Below are 23,006 nucleotides of genomic sequence, written 5' to 3' on the forward strand. Positions count from 1 at the left end.
GGTCAGTAGGAAAAAGGATTGCAGAGTGGGCATGTGAGAAGTTTGGAACACAGAATTATGACAAAAATGTTATGCAAGAAACCAAAATGTGTGACAAATTTCCAGAGATACTTTGGAGGTAAATGAAGTTTGGAGGTAAACCCATCTGCCAAAGGGCTGGACAGGGCTGCCACTGCATAAAGTCAGTATTTACAATTCATTTCTTATGGTCCTGAGTGTTTTAAATGTTGATTCACAGTTGGTATACACACATAGTACATGCAAAACCAAGTTAGTGAGCCATAACAGAGCTGGAACCCAGCAAGTTCTGGAAGAGCTAGCACAGGTGAAAAGTCATGCACCATGCAATGCACCTTTGCTAGATTTAACCAGGCTAGAAACTTTCCACTTGGAAGTGAAGCTGCAGAAGAATTTTAGCATTGATTACCAAAGCTGCAAATCAGTAATATACTGTCAGATTATATCCAGTAATTTGAGCAACTGTTTCACTGAGACTGGAAGTTTGACTGACAACGTGAGTGTTCATGTTCTAAGGCAAGTGCTGGATGTTCAGTGAGATAATTTTTCGTTTGTTTTTTCACATCATTAGTGCACAAATGCAGATCCCCCTTCCCACAGCACTTATGGCAGCAACCAGCTCCAGCTTGCCCAGGCCAGTCTCACCTGGAAACAGCCACCTTTGGAAATACTACCTTGCTCAGTAGTCTGCCTCTGGCACAATTAGAGTCAAAATTAAATGAGAAAACAGGACATGAAAGGGAAGACTTCAGAATGACAGCTTTTAGGCCTTATTTTTCCATTTTTTAGGTATTCATACCAACTCCATAACTAGAATTTAGGTATACGTACTTTTGTACATATATATACAGCTAATTAGTTACAGATTCTTATTAAAGGATGAAAAGATGTCTGGATTTAAATTGCTAACTCAATTCCTTACAAATGGCAAAGCCACTCGACTACTGAAAAACAATAGGGAAAAAAAATCCCTATGCTATCACTGGGGCTATACATTATTTTTAAGTTTGATGTGTTGCTCTTAGATGGTGGTGAGAGCCACACAAACCATTAGACAAAAGAGAATCGATCTTCCACGTTGCCAGAGAAATTAATTTATGGTGAAGTGAAATTAACATGCAGACCTCTGCTCCTCCCAAACATCAGAAGCATCAAAAAAAAAAAAAAGAAAGTTTAATTAGGGACGCGCTGCTTTCTAAATCTGCATTTCCAATTTTGCATTTTTAATCTTCTGTGTAGCCTTCCAACCCTCCCCCTTAAAAAAAAAAAACAAAACAAAAAAAAAAAAAAAAAAACAAGAATCCAACTCACAAAAACAAGCGAGCGACTCTCCAAAATAAAAACAGACAAACGAACAGAAACTAAAAAACGAACACCGCGCCCAGGGCAGGCGGCCCCGCTCAGCCGCATTAATGAGCCGCAGTCTCCGCCCCGCTCCGGCCGGCCCGCGCCGGGTGACGCCGGAGCCGCGGCCCCGCGGGCTCAGCGCGGCGGAGACTCCGGCTCGGTGAGGCGGCCGCGGGCCGGGCCCTGCCGGGCTGTCGGGGTCCCTGCCGGGCTGCCGGGGTCCCTGCCGGGCTGCCGGGGTCCCTGCCGGGCTGCCGGGGTCCCTGCCGGGCTGCCGGGGCCGCTGCCTGTAGCGGGCGGGCAGGGGGAGGCACCGGAGCGGGCGCGGCCGCCGCAGAGCCGGTTGCCCCCGCGGGCCGGGGGGGAGGGAGAGGCGGGGAGGGCCGTGGTGTGGGCAGGTTGAGGTGAGCCTGGTGGTAAATAATGTATTGAATGTCTTGAGAGGTTATTTGGCCGAGTACTTCGGAAGGAGTTTCCTTTTATTTTGTCTTGTTTTGTTTCTAAAGGATTCGTGTCTGGCAGTTTTGAGTTTCTTGTATCTGGTAAAACGTCGGTAGTGATCAGAAACCCGCAGGCACACATAGCTAATGAAATAGTATTAAATAGCAGTCTTACATAACACTGAATTTTCCATGACGATCTTGCAATGTTTTGGAATGGTAGTGCAATGTCTTTGTATTTCGGTGCTGCGAAAAGCGTCAGTGCAGCGCAGCTGCGAGACCAAGGGATTATCTGCACTCGTGTTTTTCTGCTTTCTCTTTTAGAGAAGTGACAAGTCGGCACCCGGGGCCTGAAAGCTCTGGTGACAGCATGTGATGGAGGTGCAGAGCTAGGAGTCAACAAGGAAGCTCTTTTATTTGGACAGAAATAATCTTAAAGTAGCAGTAGAAGAGGAAAATCAGATATGCTGGCTGAATGAATGTGGGTGCTAGGATACCAGCCTGAAAAGAAGGTGTAAATTGAAGTGTCAGAGGATGGCAGTTTACTAAAGTATTTGGTGATTTTGAGAGGGAAGAATAACTTTAATAGCACTTTTTCTGTTGTCTAGTCTGTGATATTATCTAGCCAGGCAAAGTTTTTTGCTTTGCTTGAAAACTAGGAGTAGGCCACCACTTAATGAAAAATTTATAGGCTTCTTTAAAAATTTAAATAAGCTAAAAGCATAAAAAGGTAAATTTCTTAGCTAGTACCTGGCTTGTATTAGTTTATATTCTAGATACCGTTTAATTTTTTCAATTCTTGAAAGTTACTAATACTTCCTTACTTGCTGTTTTCATACAGAAATAAGGCTTAAACAATTGTGTTTGCATGGTACTTCTTAATGGGTGGCTGACAGAAAAACAGTTGACAAATTAGAAGAACTCTTGGATTTAGGGTGTTTTAGTTCGGGTTTGTTTTTTTTTTTTAAATTTGATTTGCATTTTCCTCCCCTATTCTCCTTCAAAAATAGTGAGTTGGCAAGTGTATCTTACCTCTGTTAATCAGGCTGTTTAATCCTCTTAATAAGCCGTAGACTTCATGTTTACAGTCTAGCAATGAGATCCACCATTGACCTGTATTTTTGTTAATATAATTACTTTTTAATGAAGTGGGGTTTGCTGCTTCAGTGGAAGGATGTGTGAGATGTTAGCTTACGATGTCAAATTCAAGTTTCATTGTTGCACTGTAGCCTCCTTTGGTCAAGTCACTTTAAACCAGAGTATATCTGTACTGATAGAAGAAAAAGGGCTCAAGTGCTTGACTGATCTGTGATTATCTACAGTGTCCTTTAGCTCTTGCCTCGGTTTCAGCCTGGCTTTCTCTGAGACAAGTTCCTCTAAATTTCAGTCTTAACACTAAATGGTACAGATCTGGGCTGATCTGAACAGGCCATAGGACCAAAGTGGCTTGCAGTGCTCTCAGTATACAGTAATACACATTTCCCCCTTCATTATAGCTTTAAAACAGAGGAAATAGGATTCAGTATTGTACAGGAGTGGATCACTCCTGTACAATATTAAAACATGTAGGACACTTAAATGCTGTATTAAGATTGTACACTGAAAATAATAGTGAATGAGGATATTCCTTGGATATGATCACATTGCTATTTAAATGTTCTCTTTCAGATAACATTTATTCTTGTGCTGTGAGAGAGCAATTAGATAAGCTTATTTAATACCATCCATTCTTTTGTATTAGTTGTAATCAATTACTAAGAATGAATGAAATTTTTTGGGCTGACTTAGTTCTCACATATTTAGCTTGAAATCCACTGTGGTGTCCTTCCTCTTGTGATTTCCAAGTGCTCTGCTAGCCAACCAAATGCATTATTTGGAGGTGGCTATGCTGCACATGTACTGCAAACTTGGGATGTTTCAGACAATCAGAATTCCTGAGCCAGCTTTTGTAGCTCTGCTGTGTACCAGTGCTGTGTGGACACTGATGGTGCTGACATCTCCATTTCCTTACAGACTTTTTCTAGTGTCATGAAAGACTGAGCTTTAGCAAAAACAGTGCTGTTGTGAGCATGAGTAGGAGTAAATCAATTAAATATTAAGTTGAAATGTAGTTAGGATTTTACTTGATGTCTCTTCTTGTTATATGCTAACAATCACTAGCAAAATAATCACCTGAAAGCTGTAAAATATCTTTTCATTAGCCTCACCCAGGAAAAAAACAAATCAATAAACATGGGTCAAAGGGGACTGTTGTACTGTAGTTGTGTTCACGCAAATGAATCATTTACTTCAAGCCTTGAGAAAGGACTTTATATGAGCTTGGTGATACAGGTGCTAAAAATCTTAAACCAGTAAATTTTGCACAACAGAGAAGTTAATAGTGATGATAGATTAATTTTTTTGTGTTCCTATCAGTCTTCTAAATATTTTCTGTGTTTTAAGAAACTACAATTCTCAAATCAGTATTTACTGTTAAGTTGGCTTTCATCTTCATACCCTAATTAAAAGGAAAAGTGGGTTTCTTAGTAGTAAATACAAGTGTTGTTGACATACAGTGATGTGGTTTGGCTGTCAGCAGTTTGGTTTTTTTGTTTGTTTGTTTGTTTGGGGTTTTGTTTTTTTTCTGTTTGTTTTTTTTTTTTTCTGTAAGGATTCAATTTTATTTTTTTGCTGTAACCAGCTATATAACCTTATAAGGAGTTCTTTCCAAATGCTTTTACTCTAATTGTTTGCTGTTGTGCTGGTCAGGAGCATAGTTTTAAACTTCTAAAGGTGATATCCTTGATGATTAGTAAATACACACTTACGCCAGTGTTGTTCTTTAGCTTAAAGATGCTAAGCCTCTTGGCAACAAGTGACTGTAGTCAATCAGAAAAATCTCCTCTAGACCAAAATTTGCTACATGGTGGGCAGTGAACCTGGTGGCTTGAGTTGCTGACCCATTCCACTGGGCTGCCTTCTCAAGCAGCCCTGTTACATTCCGAGCTACGTATCTGTTATTGTACTGAAACCACGCATCCGGACTTTTAGGTGAAGTTGGATTCTGTAGCGTCATAAAAACAGATGCCTCCTAGATTACATGGCACTTCTGTTGTGTGACTGCAGATGCATCAGTCACCTAAATGTTGTCTACATTTTGATTATAAAGAGTGTGGGAGTAGAACAAAGCATTCTTTGCCTCTTTAAAATATTTTCATGACCTGCACTTGCTATGTTTCTCTGGTTTTTGTTGGAGTAGAGGAAGGATATTTCCAGATTATTTTTTTAGTTTGTTGATAGTCTAAAACAAGAAGAGATTTTAAGTAAACTTAAATGTAGGTACTATTTCAGGATCTTATTACAAGTTTGGATTAGCCTCTACAAATACAATGAGTGAAAAGAAGAAAGTAAATCAGTAAATAAAAAATAATTACTGGGAAAGAAAAAAGAATTAAATCCAATCTCTTAGCCTTTATTATATTTCCTTGGTAAGCCAAACCTACACCTTTCTAGGGAAGAGTGATTAATTAATCAGGAAAAAACCTGCCCACCTCTTCCTCTTCTGGCACAGCTTCCTTTAGTGTAGCTCAGTATTTGAATTTCCACTAATGCCCTGTACAGTGGTGTCAATGCTTCTGTCCATGTAGTGGAAGTAGTTTTATTTTTGCCCTTGGATTTTGCTTACCCCCATATTTTCTGTGGTTTAATATCATTAGAATTGACAGATGTCTCCTTTCTTTCATCTCCCTTACAGCAGAGAATCGTAGGTTTGCTTGAAAATATCTGCTCTTTAATTTAATATAGTATCCCATTTTTGTTATCCACAATCATTATTCTGTTTTAGTATAATTGCCTGATTTTCCTGAATTAACAATGCCTCTCAAGGCTGCCAGCAAAAAAGCCCAAACCAAACCCAAATTCTTTGGAATTAATTATTTGTATTTCCTATATTTGGCCAAGACCAACAATCTATGTACAGTTAAAACAGTGAGTTAACACATTTTAGAATTCAGACAAACCTACTGGATTCTTTTCCGCTCTTCAATTGAAATACATCACATATTTTGAGGAGTACATTCCAAAAGAGACGAAGAACCTGCAAACTTCTGTACATGTTGGTACTTTAAGTTTTTGTTACCAGGGGAACAAGGATTGTAAAACACCAATTGCCTTTTCTCACTCTATAAACACTGTAAAGGAAATAAGTAATTCTGTGTTTTTATTTTGTAATGCATAACTTTAACTGTTCAAAGTATTTCACAGTTTTGTTTGTTGATGTCAGTTGATCAAGATCTAAAAATCTGTTGAGTGTTTTCTCTTAAATTATTCAAATGGAAATGTACTGTGTTTCTAAGTTCAGCCTTTATTTAAATAGACAATATGGTAACTGAATTTTTAATGCCTTAGAGATGTTTTTGGAAAAGTTAGATTTTTTAAAGTTATTTGTTTATTCCTCTGGTTTGCTTCTGATCTCGAAGATGAAATATTTAGTATCAGGCATGTCCATGTTCTTCTGATGTTTAACTTTTAAGAAATAAATATCTCTGATGTAATGAGATTTGATGGTTACAGATTCCTTGCTGTCTCGGAGTTGTGTCAGCTGAATCTGAATTGTTATTAGGAGATAATTATAACATCAGACACCGTTCCAAGCAACTAGATAGATTTCAACTAATCCATGCAGTAGGGTCATCATTAAGAAGACATTTTATTCTAAAGTAAACATTGTTTGGCTATCTCTCTGTATATTCTTACTGATTTTTATTCCAATTTGCAGTAATGGAACAACTGCAGGATCCGGTTATGCAAGAAGATGCAAATATTAAAACCATTAATGAAGAGTACAGGAATGCCTTTGTTTTTATCAATAAAGGACTGAATACAGATGAATTGGGTCAGAAGGAAGAGGCAAGAAGTTACTATGAGCAAGGGCTTGACCACTTGCTCCGAGGAATTAGCATTCCATCAGAGGGTCCTGCGTGTGTAGGGCCCCAGTGGGAGTCTGCCAGGCAAATGCAACAGAAGATGAGAGAGACCCTGCAAAATGTTAGAGCTCGACTCAGCAGTCTAGAGCAAAACACTCCACCAGTACAGGCATCTCCTGCTATGATGGATGCCCCTCCTGGGGTGCCCAAGTTATACCCCTCCATTCCTTCCAAAGAAAAGCCAGAAAGACCCCCTCCCCCTAATTCTCTATTTGTACCAAGTCGGCCACCTTCAGCAGATGGAAGTGGTGCAGCTGTGAGTCAGGGGCAGATTCCAGCTATGAGTCCATCTTCTGCAAAACCTCTCTGTCTGCCAAATGAAGCACCTCCTGCCTATACTCCTCAAGCTACCAATGGCCACTTTACTGTGTCCTATGGCACAGACTCTGGGGAGTTTTCTTCCGTTGGTGAGGACTACTACAACAACAAATGTACTCAGCCACCTCCCCTGGAAAACCTGGGAGTGGATGCAGATGAGCTGATCTTGATTCCCCAGGGAGTACAGATATTCTTTGTGACTCCTGATGGGCAGGTTAGTGCTCCTTCATATCCTGGATATCTGCGCATTGTGAAGTTCTTGGATACAGATAGTGAAGCTGCTCGGAATCGTCCACCAGCGTTTCTTCAGGTAACAGGAAAATAATTTTCTCCTTTAATTAAAATTTCAAGAACTGTCATAAAGCTCTAACAGACAATCTTAGGTTCTTGCTCTTCTGAGCCTAAATATCCCTGTGATAATATAAAGATGTAACAGGTGTTGCAGAACTGGTTTTCTGCAAGTACACACTTCTGCAACTCTTTCTGTGAAAAGCACCTCTGTGTTTTCCCAAGGTTTTCAGGTGCTCACTGTTCTGGTGAATTCCAGTATGTAAAGGACTTGACTTAACATGTCTTTCCATTTCATAAAATTGACTTATTTTGTCACATGGAGAAGACATTTTGATTCACCTATTGTAACAAATCAGGATAAAATGGAGTTGGGTGTACATACTTCATTCTCAATTAGTGAAAAGGTATTGCAGTTATGATAATTCATAATTAGAAATTTGAGGGTTCATGCTAATACAGACTCAGAATTGCAAATAAAAAAGATGCATTATTTGTATTTTTTCAGTCCTTACTTGCTTCATATGGCCATGTTCTGTAATGAACATAGTGTTTCTGGTCTGGGTTCTGACTCTGGATCTCCTTGTTAGTGCTAAGATTGGCTGGTTTGGGGTGTGCTGGATCCTGATTTGGGGTCTGCTGTTTCAGCTCTGCACATGTTAGGCGTCCTTAATAGTAGGCCAGTGACAGCCATGCATTTCTATTTGTCCTGCCATATAAACCTGTCCTGAGATCTCCAGAGTGGTACAGGCACTGTGAATCCTGACTTGTTTGGCAGTTCTTTTCATTTGGGCTTCAAGCTGAGACTTCAGTTAAGAGGGTACAAGCCTGAATTCTTGTCCAGTGGAAATTATTATTTTCTCTATATTAGACTATCAGAACTAATCAAGAATGATAGTTCCAGAATCACATGGGGATTGTTTTTTCTTTTTTTCAAGGTGGTATATGGCTTTTTATTTTTCATCAGAGAATAATGAAACAGTTTGAGTTAGAAAGGACCATAAAGATAATTTAATTTCACCCATTCTGTCATCAGAAGGGAACCTTTCACTAGAAGGTTCCACTAGAAACTTTATGCAAAATCAAGTTTATGGCATGCATCATTATGTTCTGCCTATCTTTCTTTTTAAAAGCATCCTTTGATTCTATGTACTTGTTTTTCGTAGGTTTGTGACTGGTTGTATCCTCTGATGTGTACCCAGTCTCCTGTTCTGTGCTGCAATACTGGGGTCTACATGTTCCCTGACACAGTGTCCCAGATACCAGGGTCCTATGTGGGAGTAGTGCTGTCTTCAGAACTTCCAGCAGCTGACAGAGAGCTGTTTGAGGATCTGTTAAAACAGATGTCTGATCTACGAATCCAGGTAAATTTCTGGGCAGTCTGTTATAAGCCAATAAGAAACGGTGTAAATCATCATTATATTCTCTAGTTGTGTAAAATGACAGATTTTTGTCTTGGCTGGTAAGCTCATCTGTGAGAAATGGATAAAGTAGCCATAATAAAGCAGCATAATGAAACTGTAGGTCCTATGAGATGAGACAGCAGAAATTTTAAAATACTAAATTGTAAGTAGAGAGTTGAGTTTGAGACCATTTTTTTTGTTTTCTCTATTTTTCCAAAAGAGAATAGAGGGCCCAAAATGAAATTATGTATTCAGGAGAAAACATGCTTTTCCTTACATGTACATGCACACACCTCTCTGTGTAGTTTTGGTGATAGCATTCTCAGAATATCATGCCCAAACATGTTTACAGTTCAAAAATACTAAGCCACTTTAGAGGAGATCTGTGAAAGTAGTATGTACCTCAGAAATCTGCCTAAATCTTTTCATGCAAGAATTTTGTTGAATCACCAAAAGCTGAATTCATTGATGATAAAGGACCATTTTGGAGCATCCCATGAGAACAGAGTTCTGTTATGGTATAAGTCCTGGTGAGCTCAGCAGGGAATTGCACTAGCACAGGAGGCCACTAATTTTTACTTAAAAGAGGAAAGTACTACAGAATTACGTGATATTGGCTTACTGGATAAAATTCTGTCATTTTTCCTGCGTAGAAGTAGTTCAGATTGAGTATCTTATTAGTTCCATATTTTCCTAAAACTTTGTGTTTTTGTTAATGTTCCCTGATACCATGTCGCAGGTGCCAGGACCCCATGAGAGAGTAGGGTTACCTTCAGAGCTCCCAGCAACTAAGAGAGCACATTTTGAAGATAAATTTAAACAGAGGTCTGGCCACAAAGTCCAGGTAAATCCCAGGACATTCCAAAATCCTATCGTTAAAAAAAAAAAAAAAAAAAAGTAACAGAAATGCATGTTAGAAATGCTGATTTGATTGACAGCAGCTGTGTATGCTGTGTCCTGTGGTTATTTTTTTGTTGGGTGGCTTTTTTGTGGTGTTGTTGTTTGGTTTCTTTTTAGACACCAATTCTGTTACTGCAGCCTGCCACATTTTTCAAATCAGCACATTTCTGAAGTTTTAAAAACTGTGATACAGCACAAGTATTCCAAAGCCTAGTCTGATGGCCATTTAATGTGTTTCTTTTACACAGTAATCATGAGGATATAATTGACAACTATATTTAATAAAATTACAGTACTGAATCCCTTGTCTTATTAGAAAATTCATTTTTGCTCTGTAGGGTAGATCTTAGAAGTCTTGTTGACTGGTTTTCTATATAGTGGCATAACCTGTGGCATAACTAATTTACATCTGGAACATAGTTTGGCTTTTATAATAGTGGGGTGGTTTTTTTTGTTTTGTTTTTTTGGGGTTTTTTTTGTTTTGGTTTTTTTTTTTTTTTTTTTTTTTTTTTTTTTTTTTTTTTTTTTGTTGCTTTTTACATGTAGCTGCTTGTTGAGGTAATTTCTCCTGCCCAGCCCTCAAAGCATTTTGGTCACATGCTGAAGACATTTCTTGAACACCAGATTTCACATTGCTGTCAAGCAGTAAATGATGATGTAGTACATATTAGTGATATTTTGTTAACCTTTTGGGTAGCAACCTCATAAGGTTTCATCTACTCTACTCTAAATCCTGTTAATGTTGATTTTACTACAGCATTCATCTATGTGCAATACCCTGCTTTTATATCCAGTAAATATTTCAGGGGAATTTAAGAATTCCCTGTAATAGCAAATATTATTCTGTGTATTTAGAATACTGGATTGCATATTCTGACCTGCCTGTGGGTTTAATCTATAAATGCTCTCATTTTAGACTCTTCTAAATTAAACAAAATTTCTTTATGTCATTAACTAGCAGTGTTTTCAATCTTTGAAATGTTTGAGGGGTTTATTTAATTTTACATTGGTACAATTTTTTTAGGTTTCTGTAATTAAAGTTTAATTATACATTGTATGTGAATGGTGTAAAATGACGTTACACATTTTTGAAGCACTAAGAAGCCTGTGGTAGTGGTTGCTGTGTTTGAATGATTAATATCTGCTCCAGAAACAGTAGAGTTTGACATGAAGTAACAAAGAACCTGCCTACCCAGCCTTAAATAGGGGTCAGTATTGTGCACAGCTTGATGTTTTCCTTGGCTGTGCCAGCCTGAAAAAGCAGCAACAGCACACAGCATGAATAATCTCCTTTATTTTTTAATTTGGGAGGAAAGAATGAGGAACAAAACAACCTCAACAGCTGTATTCCTTTGGTGTAGCTGGATTCTCTAACCAAAGACTGCAGTTCCCATGCTGAATGACAACAGAGTTGACTTCTGTCTGAGAAGATAAAAATGAGAGATGGACAGTCTCTTATCCGTTGTGCTGGTGAACTAATAGTGTAAATTTTCCCTGCTTGGTTATTTGGCCATATGGCTGCATTGGCAAGAAAACCTTTTCATTGTAGCTGGAAGAAAAAAGCGTACAAAAAAGCTGATAAACTTTTTTGGATGTCTAGGATTTTTGTGGAAAAAGTAATTGAATGTTAAATTTAGCTTGAATTTCTGTACGTTCAGCCAAAGCACGCACAACTTTAGTATTATATGAAAATGGATGTGTATGATCTAAACCAGAAATACTGATGCAACATTGCAAAGGAGATGCTCAGATGTTTGCTTTCACTTGTCAGCCTTCTGAAGCCTCTAGTGATGCAATTAACTTGCCTCAGACTGTACATATCCAGCCACAACCTGAACAAGCAGAAGATCAGAAAGAGTTACCAGAATGGAGTGAGAAAGTTGCCCATGGAATCTTGTCAGGTACAGCTGTAATAAGGGGACTTGTGTTGAATTGAAACCAATGTGAGTGACATTTAAACAGTATTTTCACCTAAATGTATAGGTGCTGATAAAAGTGGAGTGATCAGAAGTAGTTGTTCACTAGCTCCTGTGCTGATCCTCTCAAGGATGCCTTGATGAGCTTTATGGCAACCATGCCATCTATTGCCAACAGTTTGTTCATTGTAAATGAGTTTGGCTCCTCCTTTGACTTTATTAGAATATCACCTGCTGGGACTCAAATCACTGTGACAGAACAACTTTACCCCTGTATGAACACATATTACAGCAGGCATCTGTTGTAATTTCTGCAGATAAACATGTGGGTTTTTTTTCTCTTAAGAGCCTTGGGAATATACTGATGACCACCAGCTGATTGTATATGAATATGCAAGGAGGGCTAGAGGGTTGGGTTTGTATGTTTTCCTGAGTGCTAATAGCATTGAGATGTGCAGTTCTATCAAATCTAACTCAGCTGGTGCTTGCATATCCATTAAAAAACTGAGTATCTGTATTAGGCTGACATTTGGATGTGGGCTGGCAGTATTAAATAAAATTAATGTAAAAAGTGGTGGTATAGGTGCAGAAATTACTGCAAGACTTCTGTGCTGGCCCATTTAGGGGAGAATATAATTGCAGACTCTAATCAGGAATGTTTCTAAGCATTCCTGTTTTGCAGAGGCAGAGGAGGGCTAGCTGAAGGAATCACATTCCATAAAATTGTACATACTAAGAAAAACAATTTTTGTCTTGAAGGTGCATCTTGGGTAAGCTGGGGCCTAATGAAAGGAGCCGAATACACGGGTAAAGCTATTCACAAAGGAGCTTCTAAACTGCGAGAGCACATTCAACCAGAAGAAAAGCCTGTGGAAGTCAGCCCAGCTGTAGCAAAGGGACTTCATGTAGCAAAACAGGCTACTGGAGGAGCTGTGAAAGTCAGCCAATTCTTAGGTAAAAGTTTCTATCTCATAGAATAGAATATTTTTGCCTTAAATAATTACAACTTTGAAAAATGCAAGTTGGTTTCTCTAGTCAGTAAACTAGAGGAATTACTAGCTTGATAAAATTCAGAGATCAGTAGTTTGTGCCTAGTTGTCTCCTGCAAGAGATGTGCTATAAGACTAATGCATATTACTTGGCCTTGAGACATCCTTTTCTTTCCTAAAAGAATAATCTGTATAGTCTTAAGTTTGACATGCTTTTGAAAGTTTTAGACAGTTAATTCAAAATGTTGTCTCTTTTTTTTTTTAACGTTGACAACCATACATTTTAAACCTCTACTCTCACTGGTTACTAACATACAGTACCACAAGAAGAATGTGTGTGTGTATTTTTAAACACACACAACTGAAAACAAGTCTATCTGACTACATATAAATATCAAAATAGAAATGGCCTGGTATTCAGAAGTGCCTGGAAACCCTAACAGCTCACAGTAACTTAATTTTGTTACTTATTTGCATATAATGTTTATATTTACTGTCGAGTGACTCACCCAAGTTTAAAAGAAAATTGTGCTGATTTTATAAAACTACTTTGAAGAACTGGAATGCTTGTAAGAAAGACTTCTACAGAAGACAAGTCAGGAAAGCAGCAACTTGTTCTCCATCTAAAAATTAGAGATAGCAAAGCAGTGAAAACAGTTTCTTGAAATTTGAGTGTGAGATGTGTATATATATCTTTTAAGGCACTTTTTGTTCACAAGGCCAACCTTACTTGTTTTTTAGGATTTGCAGCTGTGTAGAACCAGAAAAATAAGGTTGCTTTGTATCAGTTTGGCACCTGCATGTGGATTAAAGTTTGTCTTTCATATAGGTGTATTTAAATGGAAGCATCACTTAGGACTTCACTGAATCTTCCTGTTAATTATGATGAAAGATTTTTAAAGAAGGATGTTCTGTGTTTTCACTAAATAACCTGCATACTATTGTTTTATGGTAGTTGAAGGGGTGTGTTCTATAGCAAGCTGTGTTGGAAAGGAGCTGGCTCCACACGTGAAGAAGCATGGCAGCAAATTAGTTCCAGAATCCCTAAAGAAAGATAAAGATGGCAAATCTACTTTTGATGGTGCTCTGGTTGTAGCAGCAAGTGGAGTTCAAGGTAATAAAAATTCCTTACACTTTTTCTAGTGGCATATTTTTAATGGTATGAACTCAAATAAGCTGATTGTTTCTACAGGGTTTTCAACAGTGTGGCAAGGTTTAGAAAATGCAGCGAAGTGCATTGCTAAAAGTGTTTCAACTGAGACTGTAAAAACAGTCAAATACAAGTAAGTTACGTTTTTATTGTTTTCATCTTCTACAGCACACTGTCATTGTCTCTGAATACTGGCAAACAAAAGCTTATGAAAGTGCAGGGAAGCTAACTGAAATGGCTCCTTTGTTGTAATTATGTAGCATGTGATAAGGTGGTAAGTGCACAGTAATGATCATCTCTTGTATGCAAAAATTTGAAATGAGTAAATGATTGTAGGAAGTATTTTTTTAGTTCTTTGTTAGAAGTATTACAGCTTCAGGCTGTGTTACAAATAATGTTCAGATTTATATCTTTGCTCTATTGTACAATATCATTATGAAAAAAATTACTGGTTTAAACCTCTCAGCTCTAATCCTGAATTTATGCAAACTTAGCTAAATTTATGAAAAATAAAAGAACCTCATCTATCAGCAGTTTTGGCTAAAGCGAGGCAGTATAAAAAAAGAAAATTTTGTAAGGAAATCTAAGGCATATATAGCAATAATAGAACAGCCTCACTTGCAGAATACAGATGTTCTTAGAAATAGATAGTGGGGGAAGAGGACAATAATATTTGGGATTAAGATGATGTTACTAAATTGATGGAAGGATGAAAGCTGTACGCATGTACTAGAATATGATGTGGAGAATAAAGGAATATATTGAAATAACTGTGAAACATGAAATGCACCCCTCACAAAAAGGCCAGTAGATGTAATAGAAAGTGAAGAGTAAGCAAAAGCAAGCAGTTGAAATGGAATTGGTGATAAGTGTAGCAAAAGAGATATTTAAAAGGATTGCTGAAAAGTGCATACAGGCTACAAGCCAATGGTAACAAGATAAACATCGGCATACAGTATTAAGCAGATTGGCATTCAGGGTTGTGTTGTGAAGCATTTCAAATAGGAGGACAAATAGCAAAGTTCTAGTCAGTTGTGGTTTACTGCTAATGTTTGTTTGCAGTAGGAATGTCAGGAGAAATTATACTGGTACTCATTTCACATAAATTCACATTAATGTTTTTGTTTTAGATACAAATATAGGAAATATGGAGATCAGCAGAAAACAGACACTAAGATTGCAAAACAATAAGTAACTACCTGTTGTAGCTAACTGCAAGATGATTGAAAATATTCTATATGGAATCTTTAAAATCTATCCTTATAATTAGATTAAAATTTTACATAATCTCCCTTTTGTAAGCTGTTTTTTTATTTCAGTGACAAAGATGTCTGCCACTCAAAATACCAGTGAATAAGCTAAATTCCACTTAATGCAAACAAAGCTAAAGGAACACTATCAGTGTCCCTAAATTTTAAAAAATGGCTAAAACTTCGTTGCAGTACCCTTGTGGATGGAATTTTAAAGAGATGCTCATCATATGCATGTTGATTTGAACTGGAGGGAAATGTAGCTTCAGAACTAATGTGTCTGCCAAAGTCCCATGCTACTACGTTTTTTTAAAACTATTTAAATAGATGCAGTGTATATATCTGCACAATTTTTTTAAAAAATAGTTAAAAATTATGTACTTCAGGCAGGCAAACTAAAAATTTAGTTATGAGACATTAGGAAGTTGTTACTCTTACTGTACTGGATAAGCTACAATCCTACTTTAAATGAGGTTACTTATTTTATTGATGCTATACTGGCTTGTGATGTTCCTGAGGTGAAAATAATTGAATTGACAGACTAATCAAACTGACAACTACTTCTGTTGTGATATTAATTTTCTGACCTGCAAATCCAATGTTGATGATTCAAGGCTGTTGCTCTATCAGAGAATTAAAGGCAAAACAAAAAACCCACAAATTCTTTTTATTCAGTCTCATTGTTAGTTCCAGCCACATGCTCTGGCTGCTGTACTGATATATTATAGATTTTTGGATTCTTTGATATTCTTTGCTTCTCTCTAGTCTTATTTTGAGGTCCTCCAAGAACCTCTGGTCATAACAAGCACTGGGAAAAAGTAACTCTGCTGACTGCTGGGATTCTGATGCTGCCAGGAATACTTCCCTTTGCCCTAGTTTGTTTGACTGCAGTGCTCTCTGGAGAAATGTCTGGCTACCCAGAACACTTGGAGTTACTGCTCTCAGTGTACTCTTTTCCTCCTTCATTGTGCTTTCTGTGCACAATTGAGTCCTTAGTCTGAGACTGCCAACTTGCCCACTAAAGCACAAAGAAGCTGGACTCACAGCCCATGGGAGAGACCAAAGGTTTTTATCACTTCATAATTTTCATTGTGTCCTCATGGAGGTTTTGGAAGAGAAGAGTAGAGGGGCAGAATCACCTGCTGGCCGTGCTGCTTTGGATGCAGCCCAGGATACAGATGGCTTTCTATATAGAGAGTGTAGGAATTTTACCTAAGAAGTAAGGTGAAAAAGAACCTTTAGTGATTGCATAAAACCTCTCTCCCCTCCCTTCTTAACATTCTATAGGTTTTTTTTAGATAGGTTTTTTACTCCTCAAAATTGGAGGGGAAAAATGGGAGGGAGACTGGAAGTGTTCTTGAAGAAAAAGAGTAGAAACATATTGGAATTTTCAAAGAGCAATTGATCTGATAGAGGACCAGCCTTTATTCAAATGGCTTCATAAATTCTAATTTTATTCTTTAGACATTTAGGCACTGTGCTTATTATTTTTTCTTGGTAATGTCTGAATTTCGGCTCTCAAAAGAATTCAGTGAAGATTAAAATATTAATAATAGAAATCTACAAAACTGCTCTCTTTCCTTAGGTATGGAGAGGATGCTGGTCATGCTACAGACAATGCTATGAATTCTGCAATCAATGTTGGTGTTACAGCATTTAACATTGAAAATATTGGTATCAAAGCTGTTGTAAAGAGAACTGCAAAGGAAACCGGCCATGCTGTGCTAGATGAATATAAAGTATTGGATAATGAGAAGAAGGGTAAAAAATGAAAGCAATTAAATATTTCTCAGAGCCTTACATTAGAGTTGAAACTTCCTATTTAGAAGTAACTACACTGCTCATCTGAAATTGAACATAAGTCACACTATTTTTCAAGCAACTGTTATTTAATTTGACAGGCAAATGTAAAAGTAGGAAGAGCATTTGTAGAAGGAAAAAATGAAAGTTGTCACCTCCTTGTTCAGTACAGAACAAGAGGTTTAAACAACTGGATCAGGGCTTTAGGCAATTGGAAGGATATGAGTTTGCAGTTCATATACTTGCATCTTTAAGTACATTTTCAAAATAATATATGGAATAATAGATTAATATAGAAATACTATTGTGAATATTTTTGTAAAACTATATTTTTTAAGAAGGTAGTGATACAGAAAGAGAGGGATTGCTAATTCTGGAATAAATAAAATTACCAGTTTTGGCTTTATAACTATCCTTAAGAATTAGTTTTACTAATCGAGTCTTGTCTTATTTAATATGCATTACTAAATAAGCATTGTGTTTCATTTTTTAATAGAGAATTTCTCTTTTCACGTACAAAAAAGCTGATCTTACCCAAAGTTCATGTTAGGAGAAATTAAAGATAAACCTCAGGTAATTAGGTAGTCATTCTCTTTCAGACTTTTCTTTTCATCCAGCATATAAGTAAACCAAAGATACCAACCATTACTTCTAAAAGAGTTATTTACAGGACTAGAAAAATGCATTTTCCAGTTGACTTCATAAGGAATATACAAGGATTCTTTGAAATTCAGGTTTTTATGTAGAGAGAATAAGTATGGTTTTGCATAAATTATTTTTCTGTGAAAATATTAGAGGGCACTGGGAAAGTCTATGCACTCTGTATTTTTCAGCTGATTCAGATAATATATCATGACCTCCTGATGGAAGACTCCTAATGTTTGAACAAATAGTTGTAATGGTCATCATCTTTAATCCATTAAATTGATAATTGCACAAGGGTGTGAAGTGGTGAAAAAGACAATGAAGACAAACCCTTTTAATGAAGTGTTGTGTAGAATAGACACTTCTGTGTAGATTTGTAATCCCATTTGTAGCCCAGTGTAAAATAACGCAAGATGTTAAATCCTTGAGATGCTTTGACCCTGCTGCTTATTTAACACTTTACTGTTGAATCTTAAAGCTGCTACACATTCTGATACTGGCTGGACCTGCAACAGACAGAATGCCAACAACTTAAAACTTATCTCCATTTCATGTATATGGAGAAAATAACTATAATTGGCAAGTGATATTTTTAGAAGATTGAAAAAATGCAGTAACAACTACAGTCTGTTAGAATGGTAATAGGTGCATATTTTGTGGTAGCTACTGAAGGTGTATGCTTAAGGCAAAAAATGTGAAAGAAAGGATCTAACCACTTGAAGTGTAACTTTGATTTATGGAAATAAAGATAAAATCTGTGCTTGACCTTTTTATGATATGAAACTTCCATATGGATCCATAAGTGGAAGAACTAGGACTTCAGAAGTAATAAAATAGCAGTATGGGGTTATATATACAGTATAAACAAGCTCATCAACTAAAGCTTAAAGATTTCAAACTAATAAGTTCATCCAAAGTACTGTGCAACAATTTCTGTTACTATAGTCTACCACTTGCCAGCTTGTGTAACCAGTTAAGGATTGCTGAAGACTTAACACTAGCAAAAGCATTTTTTGTTGCTATGGCCTGTATTTACAATAGGGATATAGGTATTTGTATCTTCTTTCTCCCTCCCATTTTGAGGTTTTGCATATAGCATGTCCTTCAGTTTCCTCTATAAATCATCAAAACAAAGAGTTGTATTAAAACAACAGTTAGATCAAGGTATTACAGTCTTCAAGAGACCACATTGGAGTACACTGAGGAATAACAACATTTAAATGCCATCAGTATCAGGTAGTGGTGTTCTGCTCAACCGGCTGTTCTCTTCATGTGTATGTCTTTCAAAATGGATTAAAACTATTTTTTAAATGATGCCTACCCCATTTTACAGCTTGTAATGTGATATATCCATGATCTTCCCTTTTACATTGCTCCAAAGTTTAGTTAATTTTCCCAGCTGATGGCATGATGCTTGAACTTACCTCACTTCACCTGCCATTCCTTAAGCCCATTCCTTAGCAACTCCATAGGCTTCTCCATTCTTCACAACAGCCTTCTCATATTTACTGCCTTATCTCAGCTCTCCCTTTTATATATTAAGCTCTCCAGGTAAGGTTGGCTTTCTATTCACAGCTGGTTTGGTTTCTTTGAACACTGAACATCTTTTGATACATTGCATTCCTAGAAATTTTACTAAGCCATGTAATGTATGAACTATGTGATTTTCTGAGGCATTCTTACTTCCAAATTTATTCAAAGACTTTTCTGCTACAATATTGGTCTCAAATCTTATCTTGAGAGGATTACTTTCAATGATCTCCAAGTCATTCTAAGCTCTAGCCATCTCTGGCATTTTCATCATTGTGTAGATACAAACCATGGTTCTTATCTCAAATCTAAACCCATGTATTTGAATTGATTCCTCTAGATTCCAGTGGTTGTTTGGTTTGTTTAATGCTGTTTTAAAACCAACTTGGAATAGCCTATTTTTAATGTTCCCTGAATAAATCCATAATCCATTAAAAATAATTGGTAAACCTACCTTCTGCTACAAAAAACATGCTGACCAGCTTACGATGGAAGGGTGAGGGTTGAACAGAGTCCCTGGTCTGTAATCCACTTCCTGCTCAAAACAGGTCCAGCCTGGAGTACAGTCCTCTGCCCCAATTCTGTTCATGTTGTGATTATCTCCAAGCATTGAGACTTTTCAGCCCTTCTGGGCAACTTTTACCCAACTTGACTCTGCCCATTATTCCCCCTTACACTGAGCCAAACATTTTAAAATGCAGGTGCATTTTATTGCATATCCTTCCATCATGCACACTGGAGGAAACTTAAACTTTGGCTTCTCCATCTTAGACTTTTATATTGCATAGCTGATTACAGTGCTAAGCTCCCCTTATGCCTTCTCTTCTCCAGCCTGAACAAAGGCAAGTTCCTGACCTAATGCAGCCCTTGAGACTTGTTTGGGAGTCAAAAGCTAAGCACTTCAGCACCTGCTGAATAGAGTGGAAGAACCATCTCCCTCAGGCTCCTGGCCATGCCCTTGCTATGGCAGCCCAGGAGTCCTTCAGTCTTGTTTGCTGTAAGCTGTTGGTGGCTCATGGCAGCTTCTTCACCAGGAAGACTGTGTCTTCTACAACATGGCATTACTCCAGTTAACCCATGCCAGATACTGGGCTTTGCACTTGACTTTTGTTGCATTGCATTAGGTTTCTCCAGGCTGTACACCTACCCATGAATAGTCACCCTTTTCATCCTGCATACTAACTGCTCCTCTCAACTCATTGCCATCATCAAATTTGCTGAGCTCATACTTAAGTCTTCCAGGTTATCAATCAGGAATTAAGGGTATTGGCTCAGGTATTGATCCCAGAGTCAAACAGTCATACTGATGATCTCCACACTTCAAGCCTGATGGCCCAGCCAATTTTCCAGGAGCCTTATGAAGCAGTTATCCAATCTAGAACTCACCAATTCAGCTATAAAAGTACTGTGGGAGACTACATCAAAGTCTTTGGTAAAGTCAAAATATACAACGGCCACAAGTTTCCCCTTGCCCACACAGCCATTCATCATACCTTAGTTACTGGTGCTACAGAAATAACTTTGTAAAAATTAATTTATGCTTTCAGCAATTAGTCTGCCTTACTTTTAAGTAACCCCAGGTGTTTAGTGCCTTTATGTATCATAAATACATATTTAAGTATAAAATTCTGTTTTCAAAACATTGTGTTGTGATCAAGTTTTCTAACTTCTTACTAAAATTTTTGAACTCAACCCATTAAAAGCCTTAAAACAATGATAATGCCTTTAGCAGTGTCTATATAGCCAATTTTAACCAATTTATTTGGAATAAAGAAATGGAGGAAAATTCTTCAGTTACGAGTGTCACTGTGTTACTGCTGTGATTGTTAAACATGTTGATGATTTGAAGTTTTACACACTGACCTGGTTTAGGGCAAATTTGGAAGAAAACCTCCAAAGGGGTTCCTCTAAAAAGCAGATTCAAGTGGCCCCTTCCCCAGCTGGTTTGGGAAAAGATTTCCTTGGAGGAAAGTGGAAAAAAAACTTTATTTAACAGGCAAAGCATTCACCAGCACAAAAAGTGAACAATATTAAACAATGAAACCTCTCGCCTCTCCAAAGAGATGACAAACTCAGAAAGTCTCCTTGGTGGGCTGTAGCTTGGCTCACCCAGCCTGTTACCAGTCCCTCCGGCACTGGAAATGCCACGGCCCAGGCCTGGTCTAGTGGGCCACAGGTGTGAGCTGCCGGTGTTCTGGGTGTTCAGCCCAGAGCAGGTTCAAACAGTTCCAAGAAAAATAAAACCCACAGTCCAGGGAACTTCTCTGCCTCAACTAGCTAGAAACTAACAAAAAAAGCAAAGGAAAGCCCTCTCCTGCCAGCTGTCCATGCTGCAGACAACACAGTCCAGGAGAGGATGCGGGGGAGCAACTGCAGTCCCAGATAACAAACTCTGCGCTTCTTCTCTCCCCACCTTCACTAAGAACCAGTCTTAAAGGTGAAAATTTATTTCTGGGCTAAACAGATGAATGGGTATAACAATTCAGCATCATAAAGTCACCCCAGACCATATGCTCACACAAGACCTCAGTCCACAGGCCACTTCTTTTCTCTCACTCCAGTTCCCAAACCATCAAGCGAAGCAACTGCAGTTAGACTTGCTGTGCTGTGCCAACCCAGCCAGTGTTCTCTGGGCTCATCCTTATGTGCACAGTGACCTGGTTCAGACATCTAGTAATCCCTGGGTGAGGGGGGACCTGAAAGTTCCCTGGAGAGGAGGTCAAATTAAAGTCTCCTGGGGCAGGAAGAGTATGCCATGAGTGGGGATGCAGCCCTCAGTTCACCTGTGCCCTCTGTTCTCAGACTTGTAATTCCAGGCCTCTTCCTGAGCTTTCTAAATGTGCCCACCCACTAAGAACAATTCATCAGGTTGGTTACATTAATCTTGAAATAGTTGTTCACAAAAACTTGTAACAAGAAAAATGGTTACTCATTAAATCCTTTGCTGTTAATATTCAGTATACAGTGAGTTATGAATGCTGACCTAGGTCCAAGTCATTATTTAAATTACTGGTTTCTTATGAAATGTGTTTTCAAAATGAATGTTAAAAAGGTAGCTTTCAGTAATACATGAAGGCAAAATAAGAAGCTAAATTTAAATGCAGTTACAGTGCAGCACTCTTCTAAATTCGTTTCTTGATTAAATTGTATCAGAAAATTCTGAATTCAACCCACACCAAAGATGATAATTCAGTGATTAGCTGATAGCATCAGTTATAACTTGAGACTCAAAAATCATCTCCTGCTCTAATATATATCAGAGAAGTGAAATTAAAATTACGTTTTCTTCTAAGAATTACTCTCCATCCTACCATTGTACTTCCCACTCTTCCATCCTACCGTTGTCCTCCATCCATTAGGCACACTGGATTAGTGCCCTGCTATTGCAGTATCAGTGAGGCATTAGATCAGGAAATTCCACTACCCCTTTAGGATTACAATTCACAACACTTCAGGACGGGCTTATGGCAATACTGGTTTTTATGCTGTGTTAAAGTAATGGTAATACATAACCCATGTTTTAAACTTTTAAAGCAGTGCCTGTGTTGCCCAGCAGGTGGTAGGGCTATGGCATTTGGCTTGCTACTCGTGCAACAGAATTACTTGAACTGAGGAAACCATACCCTTTCTCATAATATATCAGTAAAGGAAAATTAAAGTCCACCCCCTTCCTGGGAAAGTGATCAGATAGTTCCTTTAGTGAGCATTAAGTCCTGTGAAATGGTGAGTTGAGCTAAGAGTGCACTAATTGCTCCCAGTTTCACCCTGTCTCTTGCATCAAGTCTGGTGCTTTCCTGTGCAGCTGGTAAGTCACTTAGATCACCAGCCAGCAGAAACTGAAAACATTAAACATTTTCCCTTATGTAAGTTTTCAGTGTTTCAGAAGCTGTACTGGCTCACTGAAGAGTCACACAAATGTCAAGAGCTAGAACTGAAGCAGCCAGAGAAGGTGACAGGAAGAACCTGACAGAGGTGATACCACACAACAATAATCTGATTAACTCACCCCATAAAGATGTTCCTTGAGAAATCCATGAACTGATCTGAA

General features: G+C 38.0%; 1 protein-coding gene across 3 annotated transcripts; it reads left to right on the plus strand.

Moving 5' to 3' along the window:
* Positions 1 to 1,416: 1,416 nt before the first annotated feature.
* On the plus strand, positions 1,417 to 20,678 carry SPART (spartin). 3 transcript variants are annotated; one of them, XM_085579023.1, is made up of 10 exons: positions 1,417 to 1,525; positions 6,562 to 7,397; positions 8,542 to 8,739; positions 9,518 to 9,622; positions 11,450 to 11,579; positions 12,354 to 12,548; positions 13,539 to 13,697; positions 13,776 to 13,866; positions 14,864 to 14,924; positions 16,569 to 16,780. In XM_085579023.1, exons 2-9 carry the CDS (start codon positions 6,564 to 6,566, stop codon positions 14,922 to 14,924), a joined length of 1,773 nt encoding a protein of 590 aa, XP_085435149.1. In that variant the 5' UTR covers positions 1,417 to 1,525; positions 6,562 to 6,563; the 3' UTR covers positions 16,569 to 16,780. The 3 variants fall into 3 exon arrangements, with proteins under 3 accessions (XP_085435149.1, XP_077637557.2, XP_077637558.2); XM_077781431.2 differs by lacking the exon at positions 14,864 to 14,924 and having other exon boundaries at positions 16,569 to 20,678; XM_077781432.2 differs by lacking the exons at positions 9,518 to 9,622; positions 14,864 to 14,924 and having other exon boundaries at positions 16,569 to 20,678.
* Positions 20,679 to 23,006: the final 2,328 nt, after the last annotated feature.

This window comes from Lonchura striata, chromosome 1, assembly GCF_050655825.1.
Source record: "Lonchura striata isolate lonStrDom1 chromosome 1, ASM5065582v1, whole genome shotgun sequence".
Taxonomy (NCBI): Eukaryota; Metazoa; Chordata; class Aves; order Passeriformes; family Estrildidae; genus Lonchura; species Lonchura striata.